General features: G+C 36.5%; 1 protein-coding gene and 1 long non-coding RNA gene across 3 annotated transcripts in view; one reads left to right on the plus strand and one right to left on the minus strand.

Moving 5' to 3' along the window:
* Positions 1–1638, minus strand: part of SCIN (scinderin) — a gene marked incomplete at both ends in the record, with an annotated part of 78550 nt that extends 76912 nt beyond the window's left edge. For both annotated transcript variants that reach the window (XM_082845946.1, XM_082845945.1), the window contains one exon: positions 1440–1638. In XM_082845946.1, coding sequence (XP_082702072.1) covers positions 1440–1638 — 199 coding nt within the window. The remainder of the gene's footprint in view (positions 1–1439) is intronic.
* A 4747-nt stretch (positions 1639–6385) lies between these two features.
* The window catches only part of LOC309966498, a 511042-nt gene continuing 497616 nt past the window's right edge, over positions 6386–19811 (plus strand). Inside the window, exon 1 of the long non-coding RNA XR_014326455.1 lies at positions 6386–6449. This is a non-coding gene — a long non-coding RNA (uncharacterized lncRNA). The remainder of the gene's footprint in view (positions 6450–19811) is intronic.

Raw genomic sequence — 19811 nt, forward strand, 5'->3', positions numbered from 1 at the left:
TTATTATTCTATGTGGCATCATTCATTCATGAACACAAGTTATACATTAAGGTTTCAGTGGGGAGTTTCTTTTAGGGGGTATAAAATATAAACAAATCACTGTCTGTGATAATAGGAACAGTGACATTACACTAGGAAACCAAAATGAGTTTAGATCTCAGCCTCAGCCTCCTCAAGCAAGCACAACATTTTAATATCAAGTGCTGTAATGAAACAGTGCTGTCTCCCTCTATGGATTTCTCATTTGGAGTGTTTGCTCCGGGTTTTTGCTAATATTGAGAACATCACTTAATGTTCTCTACCATTTTGTTTCTTAAAATCTTCAAATGTTAGGGGGAAAAATGACTTTCAGGGACTTCAAAATGTGTATGTGTGTGTGGTTTTGTGTGTTTTCCCCATAGACTCATGAATAAAACTAAAAATAAACACAGTCTAGGGGAGGCAAGCTGATTTTAAAAGAAGGCAATAAGGCTCAGACAATCAGTGCGTTGTTAGATGGGGTGTGCCCACTGACACAGGATCTCACAGGGAGAGGTTAGACATTCAGGATGTTTACAAGCAAAAGTAGAAGGTGGGAAAAGGAGAACACTCAAGACCCAGTGTCCTGAGAGCCTGGCGCCGGTGAAGCCCAAAATAATTACTACTGATGAAGGAGCTGTTTTGTTCCAAACTGTCTTCTTGTTCAGATACATAAATAATAAATTTAAAAATAATAATAATTATTATAAAGCAACTCATCTAAATACAAACTCTGCCATATAAAGCTATTTACTTATATTGATAAAGCCGCCAGCATCCTAATCAACAGGAATTTCTCTTAGCCAAACCTGCGAGCAGGCGCGGGGCAGGCTGGAATCTGATTTAAAGCGGCCCAGAACATTAATCGCCGCAAATAACAGAGAACTCTAAGCTGACGCCCAAGGGCAAAAAATAAAACTAAATAATTTTCTTAAAGGAATTCTCGCCGTCTGCGGCGAATGCCCACAAACTTGTTTGACTTCATCTCCTCGCTGACAGGGGAACCAGGACTGAACCTGTCGGAAGGCGAGCCGAACTTGGCCAGTGCCAGGGTGCAGCGGGCGGCCGCCCCGGGCGGGAGGTGGGTTTGGAGACTGGAAGGTGAAAGGGGGTGAAGCGAGAGGAAGCGGCGCCAAAACCCGGGAGATGGACACGACAAAGGTCAAAGCTAGTGAGGTAAGACTGCTCCCGACTTCGCTGCGCCCCGCGTTTGCAGGAGCGGACGCCAGCGGGGAAAAGGTGCCCAGGCCCAAAGTGGGGGTGAGGCGGGGGGAGGCCCACGGGGGCTTAACCGGCGCGAAGGGTCTCCAGGCCCGTCCGGCTAGCGCTGCCCCGCCCACCAGCCCGCAAACCTCAACCCCCAGCGGCCACGCCCTTCCCCGACCTGGACGCGCCCGGGCCCGGCCGCCCGCGTCTCTCACCGAGCCAAAAGTGCAGGCGGTACGTGAAGCCCCGGCTGGCCTGGGTCGTGTGTAGCACCAGGTACGCATCCCCGACGTAGAAGTCACCGTAAGCGCTCTCGGGCACGGCCACCAGCTCTAGTTTCTCGATCCTCCAGACCTGCAGCCCCGCCTGCTTGCCCGCCCGGGCGAACTCCTCGTGGTACAGCCCCTGGGCCATGGCTCGGGCACGCGATGCTCCGGGAAGTTGGCGGGGTACCTCGCTGACCCTGGAGTCGGACTGAACCCAGACTTGCAGGACGAACCCTGGTCGCAGCGGTTTTATAGGGTTTGCTGTGCGGGGGCGGGGCCCCGGGACCCCCAAACGGGAGGGGCTAAGTGCTCAGGCCGGAGTTGCTTTGGAGTAGGCGATCCGTTCTCCTCCGAAGCGTAGCGCCTTGTATCAACCTCCTGTCTTTCCCCGCAACCCGAAGAAAATCGAATCTCAGAAACCATAAGATCCTAAGGAAACTTGCTGAAACTCCTGGAAATGCCTCCTCCAAGGAAGGACATTTTCCCAGGCAACAGCTGGAGGAGATCAACAATTAAAACTCAGGTTGGCGCATTGTTTTTTTAAAAAAAAAAAAACTGGCTATCCAGGTAACAGTTAATCATCAACTCCGTCATTTTATCAGCCAGTCTCGCCATTCCCGATGGGCAAAGTTTTTCCGTCCTGATCTTCCCAATTTGAAAATGCCATGAGAAAGAGCATGTCAGGTTTCTTGGGAAGAGTGAAAACCTGGAAGGATAGCGGTGTTACCCGGGGGACAGAGCTCTGTAAGTCCCCAGGGGTTTAGGGAGCTGTGGTTAATTTGCCACCTGCCTCATTTGGGCAAGAGAGTTTGCTTTTTAAACAACAACAACAGCAGCAGTCCTCCTGAGGTGTTCTCAGGCTGGGCTGTTTCTGAGTGTGATATTATGCTTAGCCTGCCTTCTGAGTTAACTGTTACCTGGCTTCAAGGTGCTAATTTTCTCATTGTTTTCCCTACAGCTTTTGCTTTTGCAGCATGGGCAAAGCATTGTAAAATACAGATGGAAGTTTACTCCTTATTTTGCATTCATTTAACTGAAGCTGATATGGCAAGGGATTTTATTGTTACTGAGAAAGCAAATCGCTCATGGTGTAGAGTAAGAAAGCTGGTTTTTATGCACGTCCATTTTCTGTCACTGTTTTCCAAATTACAGAAGTCCCTGGAAGGTAACTAATAACATACGATTTGATTTTTTCCTTAATTAATTTATGTTTTAAAATAGGTATTACATGAGCATGGTAAAAAAAATTCGAAAGTACAGGTATGCAATAAAAATTTATCTCTATTTCACCTGCCATCCAGTTGCTTTCCCCAAAGGCAACTGAGTTACCAGTTTCTTAAGTATTTTTCCAGACATATTTGATATTCTTTCATCTACAAGAATACAGATAACAGGGTAATTTTTATTTTCTAACAGAAATGGTAACATACACACTGTTCTGAACCAATATATCAAAATATCAGTAGCCAGTACTCATAGAGCTGCTTCTTTTTACTGACCACAAGGTATCAAGGTATTCCATCTTTTAAATGTACTATAACTTATTTAATCTGTTCAAGTTCATAGGCATTTAAGTTTTGCCTATATTTTGCTAACACAATGTTGCAAACAACACTTCTGAACATACTTTATTATACTCATGAATTATAACTATGAGATAAATTCCTGGAAATACAATTGCTAGAGGGGTTGGAATTCAATGGTTTTGATGACAGTGATGATAATTATGAAACCAGTCACTACCATTTATTGTTCTTCTGCAATGATGGGGCATGGCAAAGATAGCTTTCATTCACTTCTCCTGTCCATTCTTGGTTCTGTAGTCACCTAACTACAGTAAGCCTCAGGTTTCTCATCTATAAAATAGGAAAATAATAGTTTTCACCTTAAAAGATTGTTATTTGGATTAAATGCGCAAGTGTTTTTGTCTGTTACATAGAAAATGCTCAGTAATTAGGAGCTCTTATTATGCGGTGGTGAGCTTCCTTTTGCTCCTCTAAACCCCTTCTTCATCCTTCTGTTCCTGGCAGTCTTCCCTTAAGACCAGCCTGCATGGGCTAAAGCAACTGGGCTTCAATGCCCTCTAGCTTAGGGTTTGGTTGGAAATCAGAGGGAGAGAGGACAGTAAGGTCAGAGTATTTATTTCCTTGGCTTCCTCCACCAAAGGTCACTACTTTTAAAGACAAATAACTCTATCTGACTTTTCTCTCGTTTGGATTCAGGCAACTGTCCCCTCAGATGCATTATCCCTTTAGGTTTCTCTGTCCTTCTACATATATATATATATATATATATATATATATATATATATATATATATAAAACCTCTAAAAAAAATCTGAATTTTTCTGTTTTGTATGTACCATCTGTCATAGGTTGAGATCCTAATTGATAAATACTATTAGCTACGTTCTCATTTTTTCTTTCTAACACAAACAGTGATAGGTAGGTTTGAGAAGGCTTATTTTATAAATGAGGAAACTGAGGCTTCAGAACTTGTCAAAGATCACCCAGCTAGTGAGTGGCCGAAGGAGAATTCAAGTTCACTGTGTCTAATTCAGAAGAAAATATTCTTTTTTTTTTTTTTTTTTGCGGTACGCGGGCCTCTCGCTGTTGTGGCCTCTCCCGTTGCGGAGCACAGGCTCCGGACGCGCAGGCTCAGCGGCCATGGCTCACGGACCCAGCTGCTCCGCGGCATGTGGGATCCTCCGGGACCGGGGCACGAACCCGTGTCCCCTGCATCGGCAGGCGGACTCGCAACCACAGCGCCACCAGGGAAGCTCCAGAAGCACATATTCTTTACAAAACCTTACTCTTTCGATCCAAATTATTTGGCCTAGATTTGTTCATATAAGTATACTTTATATTTTCATTTTCTTCAAACTTGTCCCTAGAGAAGCTTCTAATATGGTGTGTCCCATTCAGCACCAGGAAGCTTAGCTTTAACTTTGTGACTGAGCTGTTACATGTCTTGGTTTTCTTATCTATAAAGTGATAATCATTTGTTCTCTTCTTTCTTCTAGGGAAAAAATATGAAAACTGGTGATCTGGACTTAAGATAATTTAATAATCAGAGTGATCACTTAAGTTCTGTTTCAGTTTTAGTCATAATTCCATTCCTTCTGGTGAAGGAATTCCTTTTAATGATTAAATAAAAATAAAAGGAAATAATTTCTTTTTATTAAAGAAATAAAACAGAACTTTGATGTATAAGTGAAATTCCCTCTTACTTAGGCCAGCAATAGGGTGAGGCAAGTGAGGCACCTGCCTGGGATGGAAAATTTACAAGTGCACTAAAAAGTTCAATAATCAAGATCAATACTATTTTAAGGCAGTATTTTAAAAATCAAAATTAGTGCAAAAAATCATGATAAAAATAGCAAAGTTTAAAATAAAGACAGAATTGTTAACAGTGCCAGATGGGGCCATATTGGAAGCTGAGACAAAGGAAAAATACTGATCTTCTTTTACTTAAAATTTTGATATTTTGGTTTATCATTTTTTTTGCATTACTGTGTCTCATTTTTCTTATCTGTGAAATGGGACTACTGACACAAATCCTTGTAAAACTGTCATGAGCATTAAATGGATAAATAAATATAAACCTGGAATAGTCCTGGTATAAACTCAAGTGACATTGATGAATGGTTAAATCACTTCTCCCAATCCAATCTTGTAAGAATAATGTTTCTAAGTCTAATTCAGATAGGGACTGCCAATTTCCTATACAAAAAAGTTCTCTAAAACCAGATGCCATTTCCTTTCCATGCCTTTATTTTTTCTTTCTGTCTCTCATAACCTAGGTTCTTAAAATTAGATTATTTTCTCCTCTTCATGTAATTGCTGTTCTCCCATCATCTGTCTATTGAAGTTTTACCATTTCTTCTTTTTTTTTTTTTAGTTATTTTAATTAATTTATTTTTGGCTGTTGTGTCTTCGTTGCTGCGCGCGGGCTTTCTCCAGTTGCGGCGAGCGGGGGCCACTCTTCGTTGTGATGCACAGGCCTCTCATTGCGGTGGCCTCTCCCGTTGCGGAGCATGGACTCCAGGTGCACGGGCTTCAGCAGCTGTGGCTCGCGGGCTCTAGAGCAGAGGCTCATTAGTTGCAGCGCACTGGCTTAGTTGCTCCGTGGCATGTGGGATCCTCCCGGACCAGGGCTCGAACCCGTGTCCCCTGCATTGGCAGGCGGACCCTCAACCACTGCACCACCAGGGAAGCCCAAGTTTTACCATTTCTTTAAGGTTTAACTAAAGATACTCATCTTCATTATCATTATTCTCTTGGATCCATTAAATTTCAGCATCCTCTCTGCTTCCTCTCTCAGCCCAGGTAGAAACAGCCAAGGTGAATACGGTTTTTTGCTTTTGTTTTTAACAGGAATCTGGAGGTTTGAGGTGTGCAGCCTCATGGTTGAATTCAAAGTAGGTGTTTTTCTAGAATGTTAATGCCCAAGGGGAAATGTTAGAGAGTTTAATCCTTGAAATAAATAACAGTGTTAATACTGTAATTAATTCATTGTGCAATTCATTGGAATGAGTTAGTAAAAAAAAAACCAAAAAGTTGGCTTCAGTGATCTTCATTATCTAAATCATAAAATCTTAGAGTTCAGAGGCATCTCAGTTTATTTCCATTATTGCATCATGACCACAGAATTGCTGAAATTAAACGTATGTGAAAAACAGGAAGTACACCTTTTTTTCCAAGAGAGGGAAATGCTTCAAGTATTTTATTTATTTGCTTTCCTTTGATTATAAATAATGAAAGAATGTAATTAAAAATACATTTCTTGGGCTTCCCTGGTGGTGTAGTGGTTGAGAGTCCGCCTGCCAATGCAGGGGACACGGGTTCATGCCCCGGTCCGGGAAGATCCCACATGCCGCGGAGCGGCTGGTCCCGTGAGCCATGGCCGCTGAGCCTGCACGTCCGGAGCCTGTGCTCCACAATGGGAGAGGCCACAACAGTGAGAGGCCATGGCCACAACAGTGAGAGGCCATGGCGTACCGCAAAAAGAAAAAAAAATACATTTCTTTTACTGGTCATCCTGCTAAATTGTATTAACATGTTTGATTTACCAAATGATTTAAGGGTTTAAGCATGGAACCTGGAGTCAGAAGACTTGAGTGTTGTGAGGATTAAAAAGGTAATGTATGTAGAAGCCCTGTGAACACAGTCAATAAACATGGTTACTAATCAGCAAGGGCCCTTAACCCCAGTACTTATCAAAGGCAGGTGATTATTAAAAGTGAAAATGCACTCTAAGGAAGTGTATTTCCATCCCTCCTCTCCATACCAGCCAAACAAGAACTTTTAAAAAATTCACCTTTTTAATTTTAGATCAGCCAGGATCTAGGACTTTTTCTTTCACCAATTAGTTGGTTTAAAATTGCATATAATGTTATAACTATAAAGGCATGGTCATGGCTCAATACTATGGTGAAGGTTTTATTGGTCTTGAACGTCTGCTGTTGTGATAATTTATTTCTTGTAAACCTATTTACCACAGCAGATTGATTCAGCACTTCCTTCATAATATTTTTATTATATATAAATCACCTATTATTATTATTACGTAGGAAATAGCTAACCCCTGTGAGATTACTGAGAGAAGACATCATCATTACTTTAGGCGTTTACATATTAGAGAATGCATATAACCAAGAGAAGGGTTGAGGATACAAGGTCTCATAGAGATTCATGATCTAAAATGATAGTTTAGCTTTAAGCTTATGTTTATGCAAATAGAGATCTGAAGATAATCATGGTTTTAAAACTATGATAGGGCTTCCCTGGTGGCGCAGTGGTTGAGAGTCCGCCTGCCGATGCAGGGGACATGGATTCGTGCCCCGGTCCGGGAAGATCCCACATGCCGCGGAACGGCTGGGCCCGTGAGCCATGGCCGCTGAGCCTGCGCGTCCGGAGCCTGTGCTACGTAACCAGAGAAGCCGCAACAGTGACAGGCCCACGTACCGCAAAAAAAAAGAAAAAAAAAAAAAAATCACCCATAATCCCCACCCCATAGAGATAACCATCATTAGCATTTTGATGCATTTCCTCCCAGTGTCTACATATTTTTAAAATGAAGTATAATTGAACTATATCATTGTGTTAGTTCCAGATGTACAACACAGTGATTCAATATTTCTACAAATGATCACCATGATATGTCTAGTTACTATCTGTCACCATACAAAGATATTACAATAGAATTGACTATATTGACTATATTCCCCATGCTGTACATTTCATCCCCATAACTCATTTTTTTGTACTCTTAATCTCCCTCACCTTTTCACTAGTCCAGCCAAACCCTATCCCCTCTGGCAACCACCTGTTTGTTCTCTGTATTTATGAATTTGTTCTGTTCATTTTTTTAAATATTCTACATATAAGTGAAATCATACAGTATTTGTCTTTCTCTGTTTGACTTATTTCACTTAACATAATACCCTCTAGGTCCATACATACTGTTGCAAGTGACAAGATTTCATTCTTTTTTATGGCTGAGCAATATTCCATTATATATATATATATATATATAATATATATATATATATATATATATATATACACACACACACACCACATTTCTTTATCCATTCATCTATCGACAGACACTTAGGTTGCTTCCATAGCTTGGCTATGATGCTTCAGTGAACATAAGTGTACATATATCGTTTTGAATCAGTATTTTTTATTTTCTTTGGAAAAATACCCAGAAGTGGAATTGCTGGATCTTATGGCAGTTCTATTTTTAATTTTTTGAGGAACCTTCATACTGTTTTCCCACAGTGGCTGTACAAATTTCCATTTCCACTAACAGTACACGAAGGTTCTCCTTTCTCCATCTTTACCAATGCTTGTTATTTGTTGTCTTCCTGATAATATCCATTCTGACAGGTATGAGATGATGTCTCATTGTGGTTTTGATTTGCATTTTCTTGATGATTAGTGATGTTGAGCATCTTTTCATGTGTCTGTTGGCCATCTATATGTCTTCTTTGGAAACATGTCTATTAATTTTAACATTAATTTAATCTACTATTTTGGGGACACAGCATAATCTTGGCATTTGGTCATGTCTTGGTTTATAAAAGTCAATATTATTTCAGAATTTAAAAAAATTCTTATTCCTAGATTTTTTATAATTGAATATATGATACATTTGTGTCATATATATATGCACATATACATATATACATATGAAACTAAATATATATATTTAGCTTTTATTTATGTTTGTTGCTATTCCAATAATTGGCTTATCTTCAAAGTTAAAGGAGTAAAAGTTATATAAGTACATCCATAGATGATATGAAAGGATTTGATAATATTTAAAAGTTACGAAAATTTATATTTAGAATAATATGGAGCAATTGGAAAGTTTTTCATAAAAAGTGAATGAAAGAAAAGTAAAACAAGATACACATTGGTATGTTCAGATTTGGCTTTAAATTGTAAATAAACATATATTACTTTGAGTATTTTGTGTGTGCCATGTACTGTTTAAGTGTTTTTACAAGCATTGCCAACCTAATCATACAACGATCGTATCAGGTGGGTGCTACTATTATCATCTCCCTTTTCACAAAGGAAAAACGGAGATAGAGATGGGATAAGAAATTTGTCCAAAGTCATATTTGTACTCAGTGCTGAGTTGGCACCTGAACCCAGGCAATCAGAGTGTTGAACTCACCATTTAAACCACAGGGATCATCTCAACATCTACAAGTGTCAATATATAACATATCTAGGTCCTAACCAGGTGAGATAGCCTAATTCATGAAGAATAGTAAATTGAATTGACATGTATTTAGATTTACCTCAGTAAGACTATGGTTTTTTTAATCTTAGAACCAGAGGTAGAGATTGAGAGTTGATAGGACCTTGGGGAATATATAGTTCTTGGTTCCAGGAAATGACATAATTTGTAAAAGTAATCTAACTACAGAATAACATGAATATTTTAAAAATCAAAAAATATTCTAAACTAATGTCAAGAAATTTGAAATTCAAAGCAAAATGGGTATATTTCTAGAAAATGTAAGATGCCAAAATTAACAAAAGAAGAAATAGAAAATCTTAATTGACCAATATATGCTAAAAAACAATGCCGCTTAAAAAGCAAAATCTTTTCTTCTGTAAAGTACCAGATCCAAGAAGTTTTATATGTGAGTTTTACCATGTATATCCTCTATTGTATACTAATATATCTGGAAAACAGGAAAAAAGAAAAGCTGCTAAAATTATTTTCATGAAGCAATTACAGCACATAAACCCCAATGAGGGCAGTTCAAGAAAATAAAATTACAGTTTAGTTTCATTTATAAACATTACACCAATATCAGATCTAAAATTTTATCCAACCAAGTAAAAAGTGAGTTTTGTTTAAAGGAAAAAATAAGATAATCTCAATATATGAAAAATAAATAAAATCCCTTTATGTCAACATTTTTAGAAAACTAGATAGCTAGGAAGAAGGGAACTTTCTTAACCGAATGACATAATAATAAATTACAGCAATAACATATCAAGTGGGAACATTTTAGAATGATTTCATTTAAGATTGGAAAAAACTAATAAGAAAAGACAACAGGAACCCCAGTATGTCAGTAATTTTCAAGAGGGTACAGGAAGGTGTGGACAATGAAAGACCAGAAAAAGAAATAGAAGATATTAGGAATTGCTAGAAAGAAACAAAACTCATTATCTGCAGATGATAATCTGAAAATTAAAAGTCTAAGAATCCTACTGACAATCTGATAGAAAAAGAAAGTTCAACAAGATTATCAAATGATTAGAATAATGTGATATAAAATAAGATACAAATTCAAAAAATTTAAAATATATAAAATTGGATGTGTCTATGATTTCAGAGTAGAAAAAGATTTCTTAAACAATACCAAAAATATCATGAAATATAAAGGGAAAAACTGATAGCTACATAGAACTAAAGATATGGCTTTAAAATTGGACAACGAAGACAAAATTAAATGATGGGGGTAGACTGAGTGAAAAATCTTTTCAATTTCTATAAATAACTAAGGATATCAAGAATATATACAAAAAAAGAATGCAGAAAGAATAAAGTCAAGGAACTTTATGAAAAAGTACTGTAAAGATATGGAGTCATGTGGCCACTAGATATACAAAGAGTGTTCATTGATTTGGGCCTTGCTATTAATTGAAGGAACTACATAAACAGCCAATATCTGAGTGCTTACAAAGGTCAGCCATTATTCTATGTGCTTTTAAAGTGTAACGGTTCTGTTCTGATCCTTACAGCAACTCTATGAACTAGGCATCATTATTGTCTCATTTTACAAATTAGGAAACCAGGAACAGAAAGTCCCACAAGTATTAAGTGGGAGAGCTAGCATTTGAGGCGACACTCCTCACCTCTACAACCACTACAACTTTACTGCTCTGTTACACCATTTCATAGCCAGCAGGTTGTTAAAAATTAGAAAGATAACATGAAAGGCTGGCAAGGATGTGGGGAAATAAGAAATCTCATATAATATTTAGAGGGGCAGCTCTAATGTGATGTAGCAATCTCGACAGCAGTCTGGCAGTATTTAGTGAAAACTGTAGGCATATCTTTTGTGCCCCCAAATTCCACTCTTGGATGTGTACTCCAGTGATATTGTTCACAGATGCACAAAGAGGCATGTACAGTGATGCCCACCAAAGCATATTGTGCTAGGAAGAAGTTGAAGGCAACCTAGAAGTTCAAAAACAGGAAAATATTTTTTAGGCCTAAGTAACGTGTGGTATATGAATATGCAAGAGAGGAATACTAGTGCCAAAGGCAATGATCAGCATGGAAAAGATAGCAGTGTAAGCAGATTTCAAAACTATAAAGTTGAATAGAATAGTAAGAAACAGAATGTGATGCCATTTGTGCCATTAAAAGCATATCTACATTAATAAAAATGAATTTCATGAATGCACACATTGCAAATGACCATGAACCCTGTGGAATGTGGACTGGAAAAGCATACATTAACTGCATGTGAGTGGGAGCCTGGTGGGGGTAGGAAGGGGACTGATGATGCAGGAAAGAATGAGAAAAATCATGAAATAAAACATAAAAGAGAGAAGGTGCACTGGTTGACAATAAAAACTTGCCAGGAACCAAGGAGTATAATCAATTCAATTCTGTGCACCTGAGATCCAAAATCCCAAAGCAAACAAAATTAAAAAGAGCAACAAAATTTTAAAAATCTACCTATTGGGGCTTCCCTGGTTGCGCAGTGGTTGGGAGTCTGCCTGCCGATGCAGTGGACATGGGTTCGGGCCCTGGTCCGGGAAGATCCCACATGCCACGGAGCAACTGAGCCCGTGCACCACAACTACTGAGCCTGCGCTCTAGAGCCTGTGAGCCACAAATGCTGAAGCCTGTGCACCTAGAGCCCGTGCTCCGCAACAAGAGAAGCCACCGCAATGAGAAGCTCACGCACCGCAACAAAGAGTAGCCCCTGCTCGCCGCAACTAGAAAGCCGGCGCACAGCAACGAAGACCCAACACAGCCAAAAATAAATAAATAAAATAAATAAATTAAAAAAAATCTACCTATCTATCTATCCATCCACCCATCCCTCCATTCATCCATCTATGTGACAGAGTTTTTTAAAACGTCGGCATATATATATATATATATATATATATATATATATATATATATCAATATATAAAATTTAGACCTATTATAATAAAAATTATGTAGGGATTTAAAGAATTTCTGAGGCCTAAAGAATAGCACAGAGAGGATTATTGAAGTTGAATGTAGTGATTCTAATTCCATTTTTTCCTGTATGTTCTTTTAGTTTGTGTGACAGAAAGAAACATCTTTAACCCAGGAAGTGTTTCACATGAATTTTAAAACCTGGGTTACTAATTTACTATTTTATGACTGTCTGATTTAAGAATGTGTAGAAAAATACTGGTTTCTATGACATGAAATCCTGCACCCTTATAATTACCTATCATTACAAAAACGTTCAAATAATTAAGGATAATACGCTTTATATTGCATTTATGTTGGCCTTTCTTTTCTTTCTAGTTTCAAAGCTTATAATGACCCAGAAAATATATTTACTTAATGAATCAAGGAAACTGCAAGAAGGAAACACCATGGTGAGTACTTAAAGAGAAGGCAGAAAAATGGGGAAAATATTCCCTCCCTTTCAACTACATTCTTTCCAATGGTCTTAATTACTATCCTCTTGCATTTATGGCCTTTATTAAGTATTGCAATATCTAATTATTTAAATAATGGCAAAAATGCAATGTATATATTCCTTAACAATAAGAGGTTAAAAGATAAAAGCATCTCATTCTCATTTAGAGATATAGTAAAATACTTATGAGTAAAACAACACAGAGTCTGGGGTTTGCCTTTAAGTACACCAGGAAGAAAGTTGGGGAGGGACAGATGAAATGAAATTGGCTAAGTGGTAACAATTGTTGTTGTTGAGTGATGGGAGTTTAGGGGTCCACTACTCTCTTAAGCCAACTTTTGTATAAGATTTAAATTCTTCATCATAAAAAATTTTCCTTAAAAAATTATAAGTTCTGGCTCTGTGTGATTTTAAAAATCATTTTGCTATAATTGCATTCTGAAATATTTACGAAGTGAATAAAGCTCCTAGAGCTGCATGGCTGGACACATTTGGGAAAGCTTATGATGCCAGTCCAAAAGGCCAGCCACATTCAGGATGAAGCACAGCCTGACACACGTCTCCCATTTCCAAAACAACTGGCAGGTGTGGGCTGCTTTTCCACGTGTGCAGTAAGCATTAGCAAGATTTCTTCTTCTCCGAGTTTATGTGGGGCAGCTCCTGTCTACAAACGTTGCTTTCCCTTTCATTGAGCAATTTCAAAATTAAACTGTCAAGTAATGAGTATATATTATAATCAAATAACTCTGCAAAGGAAGTTTCATTTTTTGTTTGTTTGCAATTTCCAAAAGACGGTACAGAGAACAGTTGCCCAAAAAGATTGGTGAGTGAAATTGGTTAATGTTATTGACACGGTTTAGACTGATGAGTATTTTGTTTCAGGGAGAATTTTCTACATTAAAATACCTGTTGAAAATTAGTGACATTTATTTTAAAGTTCATACTTTAAACATTTTAAATTATGAGTACTAAAATCTGAAGGAGAATGTTGAGAGGCTGATGAGAACTCTGGAGTTTTCTGCCAAGCAGTTTTTCTGATATAACAATATAACTAGTTGGCTTCTTTCCCTTGTCATATCAAGTAAACTAAGCTAATTTTTTAGAGGAGGTTGACATCTTTCAAAAGGTCACCAGGAGGTTAACTTTCTTTTGTCATTTGGATGACCAGGACAGATTTTCAATTTACGTAGCCTTCAACTTTCCCACGTGGGATTATGAGACTAAAAGTGAATCATTTCTGCAGAAAGTACTCTGCCCATCTGCTAAGAAAGTTTTAAAGTTTCATGATGAAATAGAAATAGAAAAAAAAAGTTTAAAGTTCTACCTCAATAAAAGAAAAATAGTTTTAAATTTGAATATTTTAACTGTTTCAACCAGTGAAATAATTGAATGTTCTCCTACGTTCATTAAAAAATACGGCAGTTACATTTGCTTTTTCTTCTGTCCTAGAAAACATAGAAAAGGCTTTCTTCAAGTTAAAGAGAAGAATGAAACACCAGTTTGTGCATCAAATTTTGTAGACAAATGAATATATCAAATACTTGATAGTTTAGGAGATATAGTTTAGTGTGGTTTTTAGAGTTGGTTTTCCAGTGATAAAATTAGAGAGGAAAAAATGCTTGAAACCTGTTTCCAGCCCTTTTCATGACTGTAGCTCTTATGGGCACTGAGTATAGTAGTTAGGAATCTGTACTTTGCATTTAAAAACAAAAAACAAAAACCCAACTACCTGGGTTTGATTTCCAGATGCTCCATTTATAAGCCATATGGCCTTTGGCAAATTAGTAACCTCCTCAACCTCCCCAACTATAAAGTGGTGGTGATGAATATATACCGAACATATGCGCGCGCGCACACACACACACACACACACACACACACACACACACACAGAGATATGAAAACAGGCACATTGTTGTAAAGGTTAAATTAGATTGTGCATAAAATATACATAACAAGTAACTAGAACATTTATAGTATATGCTCAATAAACATTCAGTTATTATTTGCACTAGGATAGCATTTACATTTAATTGAAAATATATAGCAATGTAGAGGGTATTATGCTAGCTAAGTGAAATAAGTCAGACAGAAAAAGACAAATACTATATGATTTCACTTATACATGGAGCCTAAAAAACAAAACAAATGAACAAACATAACCAAACAGAAACAGACTCATAGACACAGAGAATAAACAGGTGGTTGCCAGTGGGGGTGGGAGGAGGGGGAGCTGGATGCAGGCAGTCAAAAGGTACAAACTTCCAGTTATAAGATAAATAAGTATTCGGGATGTAATATACAGCATGATAAATATAATTAACCCTGCTGTATGTTACATATGAAAGTTAAGAGAATAAATCCTAAGAGTTCTCATCACAAGGAAAAAATTTTTTTCTATTTATTTATTTTGTATCTATATGAGATGATAGATGTTCACTGAACTTATTGTGTAATCATTTCATGATGTATGTAAGTCAAATCATTATGCTGTACACCTTAAACTTATACAGTGCTGTATGTCAACTATATCTCAATAAAACTGGAAGAAAAAAATAAAAATAAATACACTATATATAGCAATGAATATGTATAACTGGCAAAATAATTGTTTTGAAAAGATGTTTTAGAAACATATTTGTTGTACGAATGAGATAAAAATGCAGCACGGTTGAATGACTCTTAAAAGTTGTCCTAAAATTCCCTGAAAGAGACAAAATTTTTCTCATTGGAAAACTACTTTACTTGTTTTAAACTGCATCTGGTTTGAATTAGATTTGGAAATCACTGCTCTGTTTTTCTAAAGTAAATGCTGGATAATCTCCACATAATCCTGATGATGGCATCAGTTTTTTTTTTTTTTTGATAGTCACTTCATTTTTCAAAACTTTCACAAAGAAATATAAGCAGCAGTTTATACCTGGGTCTTTACCGATTGTTAATGCAATTGTTTGACCATTGACAGTAAGCATGTGACTAGGTCCATCGCTAGCTCACCATTGTTGTACAACTGTATGCAAATATTGAACATTTCTTCTCACTGCTTTCAACTCTTAATTATCAATATTCTCACCAACCTCAGAATTAAATCAATATTATTGTGGCACCAATAAAAAGCTTCTCATCATACAAGTGACAGTATTTTCCCCCAAATCTATTTCTTACCTAATAAGACCTTAATATTTTAAATTCACTAATCCTCCATTTTATTCCATAGAGATATTAATTGAGAGATCAGACAGAATTCAGCTACCTATTGTTGGAGAAGAAAAGGTGCCCAAGCCGTTAAAAAATGCACAAGAGCTCTCAAACTGCTCATGGATGACTCAGAGAAGAAAGGCTAGGACCCTTGGGATCCTAGGAGCTTGATGACATTATCCAGGCCAGGCCGTTTGGTCTACTGTCCTGTTTCAGGCCAGACCCATTCAGAGAATTTTAATTAAAGGTTTAAGAGATGCAGGTTCTGGAGAACAACTGTTGAAATCAATTCTAGCTCTGTCACTTACTGGGTGATTTGGGCTAACTGTTTGCGGTCTCTTTAAAAAAGGAGAATACTAATCTCTAGTTCCTATGGTAGTTCTGAGGATTAGTTAAATCAATCCATGTAAAGTGCTTAGGATAGTGCCTAGCACAAGGTAAGGGCCTAGTAAATATTAGCTATCAGCATCATCACCATCATTATAAATATCCAGACTAAAGCCCATATAGACAGAAATACACAACTACATATATGCACATACATACATATAAATATGCAGTATGAGCCAAAATAGTATGTCTTTTGGTTTTGTCTTACAATATTCACTTACCATGGACTAGTTTTTCAGGTGAGTACATGTAGATTTATTTCATGGAAAAATTGCTGTGTTGTAGCACATTATATTGATGTACTATTCTTACATTGGTGTACCTTTAGTTTTTCCTTCCAGGCTTTTTGCTTTACAAATAATACTTAAAACTGCAGTGTTCTTTACATAACTTTGCATATAAATAGCACTCTTTCTGAAGAATAGATTCCAAGAAGTAAAAGCGATGGATCAAATTGTGTATCTATTTTTAAAAAATTGATTGATACTCTAAAGTATTCTCCAAGTATATTATTCCTATTTTATACTTACAAAAACTGTAGAATACTATACATTTCTACAGACCCTAACCAGCATTTAATGCTATTAATTCAATTATTGCAAATCCAATGCATATGATATTGTATTGCATTTGGTTTTCATTTGCATTTCCCTGCTAATAGTGAAGATAGCGTATTTCCTTATATTTGTTGGCTGTCTATAGGTACCCTATGACTTTTAGGTTCATATTATTTATATATTTTTATATGTATGGTTTCTTTTTCTATTTCTTTCATTATTGTGTATATCAGGAATATTAACTCCTTGTCTCCTATTATGTGTTACAAATATTTTCTCCAAGCTTGTTGGTGGTTGTATCTAGACATTTCTCCTTTTTAAGTGGGCCTTTCCACACTGACCTTAAAATATTCACTCCTACTGTCTTCTAATAATCTTATAGCTCTGTTTTTGCTCTTTAGATATTTTATCTGCATATAAAATAGTTTTGCATTATTTTGGTGGTAAATAAATAGCTTAAATATGTTGGTAGCGAATTTCCTCATAATTAAATAAATGTGAAATCAGAGATAGAAACTGAGAGATGGATGGGACTTCAAAGATTATTCAGCCCATAGTCCCATCTTGCTAGTCAGATGATTAAAACCCAGTATGAGAAAAAGAAGTCATTTACTGCAGCACTAAGGGTAATGTGATTTGAATGTTAAGGCTTGATCTGAAATTGCTTCATATGACCAGAGCATCTCTTCCCATGACATTTCTTGCCACACGGGTCTGTATTAAGCAATTTAGCTGGTAGTATTCTCAGGTTTAGCTTCCCCTTCTCTGAAATCATAGTCCTTTATAGCATTATTTCAGGTAGATAGAAATCATTTTTGAACCCTTTTTCTTTCAACATAATGTTTTTTCAAAGGTCTTACTGAGAGAGCCAACTTTTGATTTGGCTCAACCCTTCTGAAAATAATAAAGTTTAATATTCCACCTATAAATATCTACCAGACATGAAAATATTCACTGTTCTAGGCCAGACCCAGGTAGGAAACATATAACTTGATTGTTAAACTATGGAAACAAAATTTTAAAGGGACAAAAATTTTAAAGGGACAACTTGTGGTACAAATTTGCTTGTTTTTGAGAGGAATGATTTTAGCTTGGTTTTAATTTTTATTAGCATTACTTATTAGCTTTTATTGTTTCTTTTCTATTTGCTAAAGTAATGTATAAACTGAAGAAAATTTAGAAAATATATAAAATATTAAAAAATTGTACTCTTCGTAATCACTTTAAATATTTTCATATATACTTCCTAATCTTTTATGTATATAAATGTGATATTTTGAGCAAAATTAATATCATATTGAACATGATTTTTCTTTTTGAAATTTACATTCATTATTTAAAATAGCAGTTGAAAATTATGAGATTTAACGTTAAAATCTGGGAAGATTTGTGGCAGCTCAATTTATAATCTGCTGTTGTCCTTGGGGAGAAGGTATCCCTTTTACATGATGTTAATTTTTAAAGCTTTTCTCAATTCTTAACCTTAATATTTTGTTCCTCACTCTTTGAGAAAACTAAGTAAATATAATAGCCAAATTGTCTAAGAAGGTCGCAAATACTGAGCCCAGGCACTCTGGAGCCTGAGCACCACAACTAGAGAGAAGCCCGAGCGCGGCAACTAGAGAAGCCCATGCGCCGCAACGAAGATCCTACCTGCCACAACCAAGACCCGACGCAGCCAAATAAATAAATAAATAAATATTTTAAAAAGGGACCATAGTATTTTGCTTCACAGGAATCTGGGATGAAATGAATAAGCTCTGTATCAAATTAAGGTTACTGAGCAAATTTTCCCTGTGAGGGGACAAGTATTTGAAAAATATAAAGGATACCAGACCAATGCAGCAAGTGGAGCTAAGAAAACAATGAACTGTTATAGAATGTGTACTTCTCATTCTAGGACACAATTCAAAGCTAATACAGCAGTGAATAGAGGTAAATGTATGGTTTTGAAAACATTATTTAGAGAGTAAAAAAGAATATTAAGTATCTAAGCCTTCAAATAAAGAAGATAGAAAAGGATTAACAGAATAAACAGACAACAGCAAAAAATTAAACAAGGGAATAATAAAGATAATGTCATTAAATGAAATGGAAGACAGAAATATGATTTAAAAAACTGAAAGCTGTTTTTTTAAAGATCAGTTAGTCAGACATACATTTGAAAAAACTGATCATCAGTAAAAGACTGTGAATGCAAACAACATACAGAATGAAGGGAAATAACTAAAGATATAAAAGACATATTGAAACGTATCAAATTATGTTGTGAATAATACTTTAACATTACATCAGAAAACCACATTAAATGGACAATGTAAAAACGTAGTGACAAAATTAGTAAAAGGTGAAAAAACAACTTAAATAGACTAATAGCCACTAAATATATCGTATTACTAATGGTAAGTTTTCTCTTAGAAAGCCCTAGACAATGAAAAGTTTATAGGTAATTCCTACTACATATTCAGGGAACAGTGCTAATCCCTAGTTTCTACAAATTGAACCAAAAAATAGGAAAAGGGGAAAAATGCCAAGCTATTGTTATAAGTCCACATTAATTTTCCTTGGCCACATTTTCTCAAGAAGACGTCTTTTAAAAATCATTAAGAAAAGAGGTTTTTGTGGGGGGCAGAGAGGAATAGATTGGGAGATTAGGATTGAGATATACACACTACTATATATAAAATAGATAACTAATAAGGACCTACTGTATAACACAAGGAACTCTACTCAATACTCTGTAATGACCTATATGGGAAACGAATCTAAAAAAGAGTGGATATATGTATATGTATAACTGATTCACTTTGTTGTACAACTGAAACTAACACAACATTGTTATGTTATGCATTGCCACTGTTGGGAGTATATCCGGAGAAAACTATACTTGGAAAACTCACATGCACCCCAATGTTCATTGCAGCACTACTGACAATAGCCAAGAATGGGATTCAAACAAAAGCCCATCAAAAGAAAAATGGATAAAGACGCTGTGGT

The sequence above is a fragment of the Leucopleurus acutus genome, assembly GCF_964270905.1.
Source record: "Leucopleurus acutus genome assembly, chromosome: 9".
In the NCBI taxonomy this organism is placed as follows: domain Eukaryota; kingdom Metazoa; phylum Chordata; class Mammalia; order Artiodactyla; family Delphinidae; genus Leucopleurus; species Leucopleurus acutus.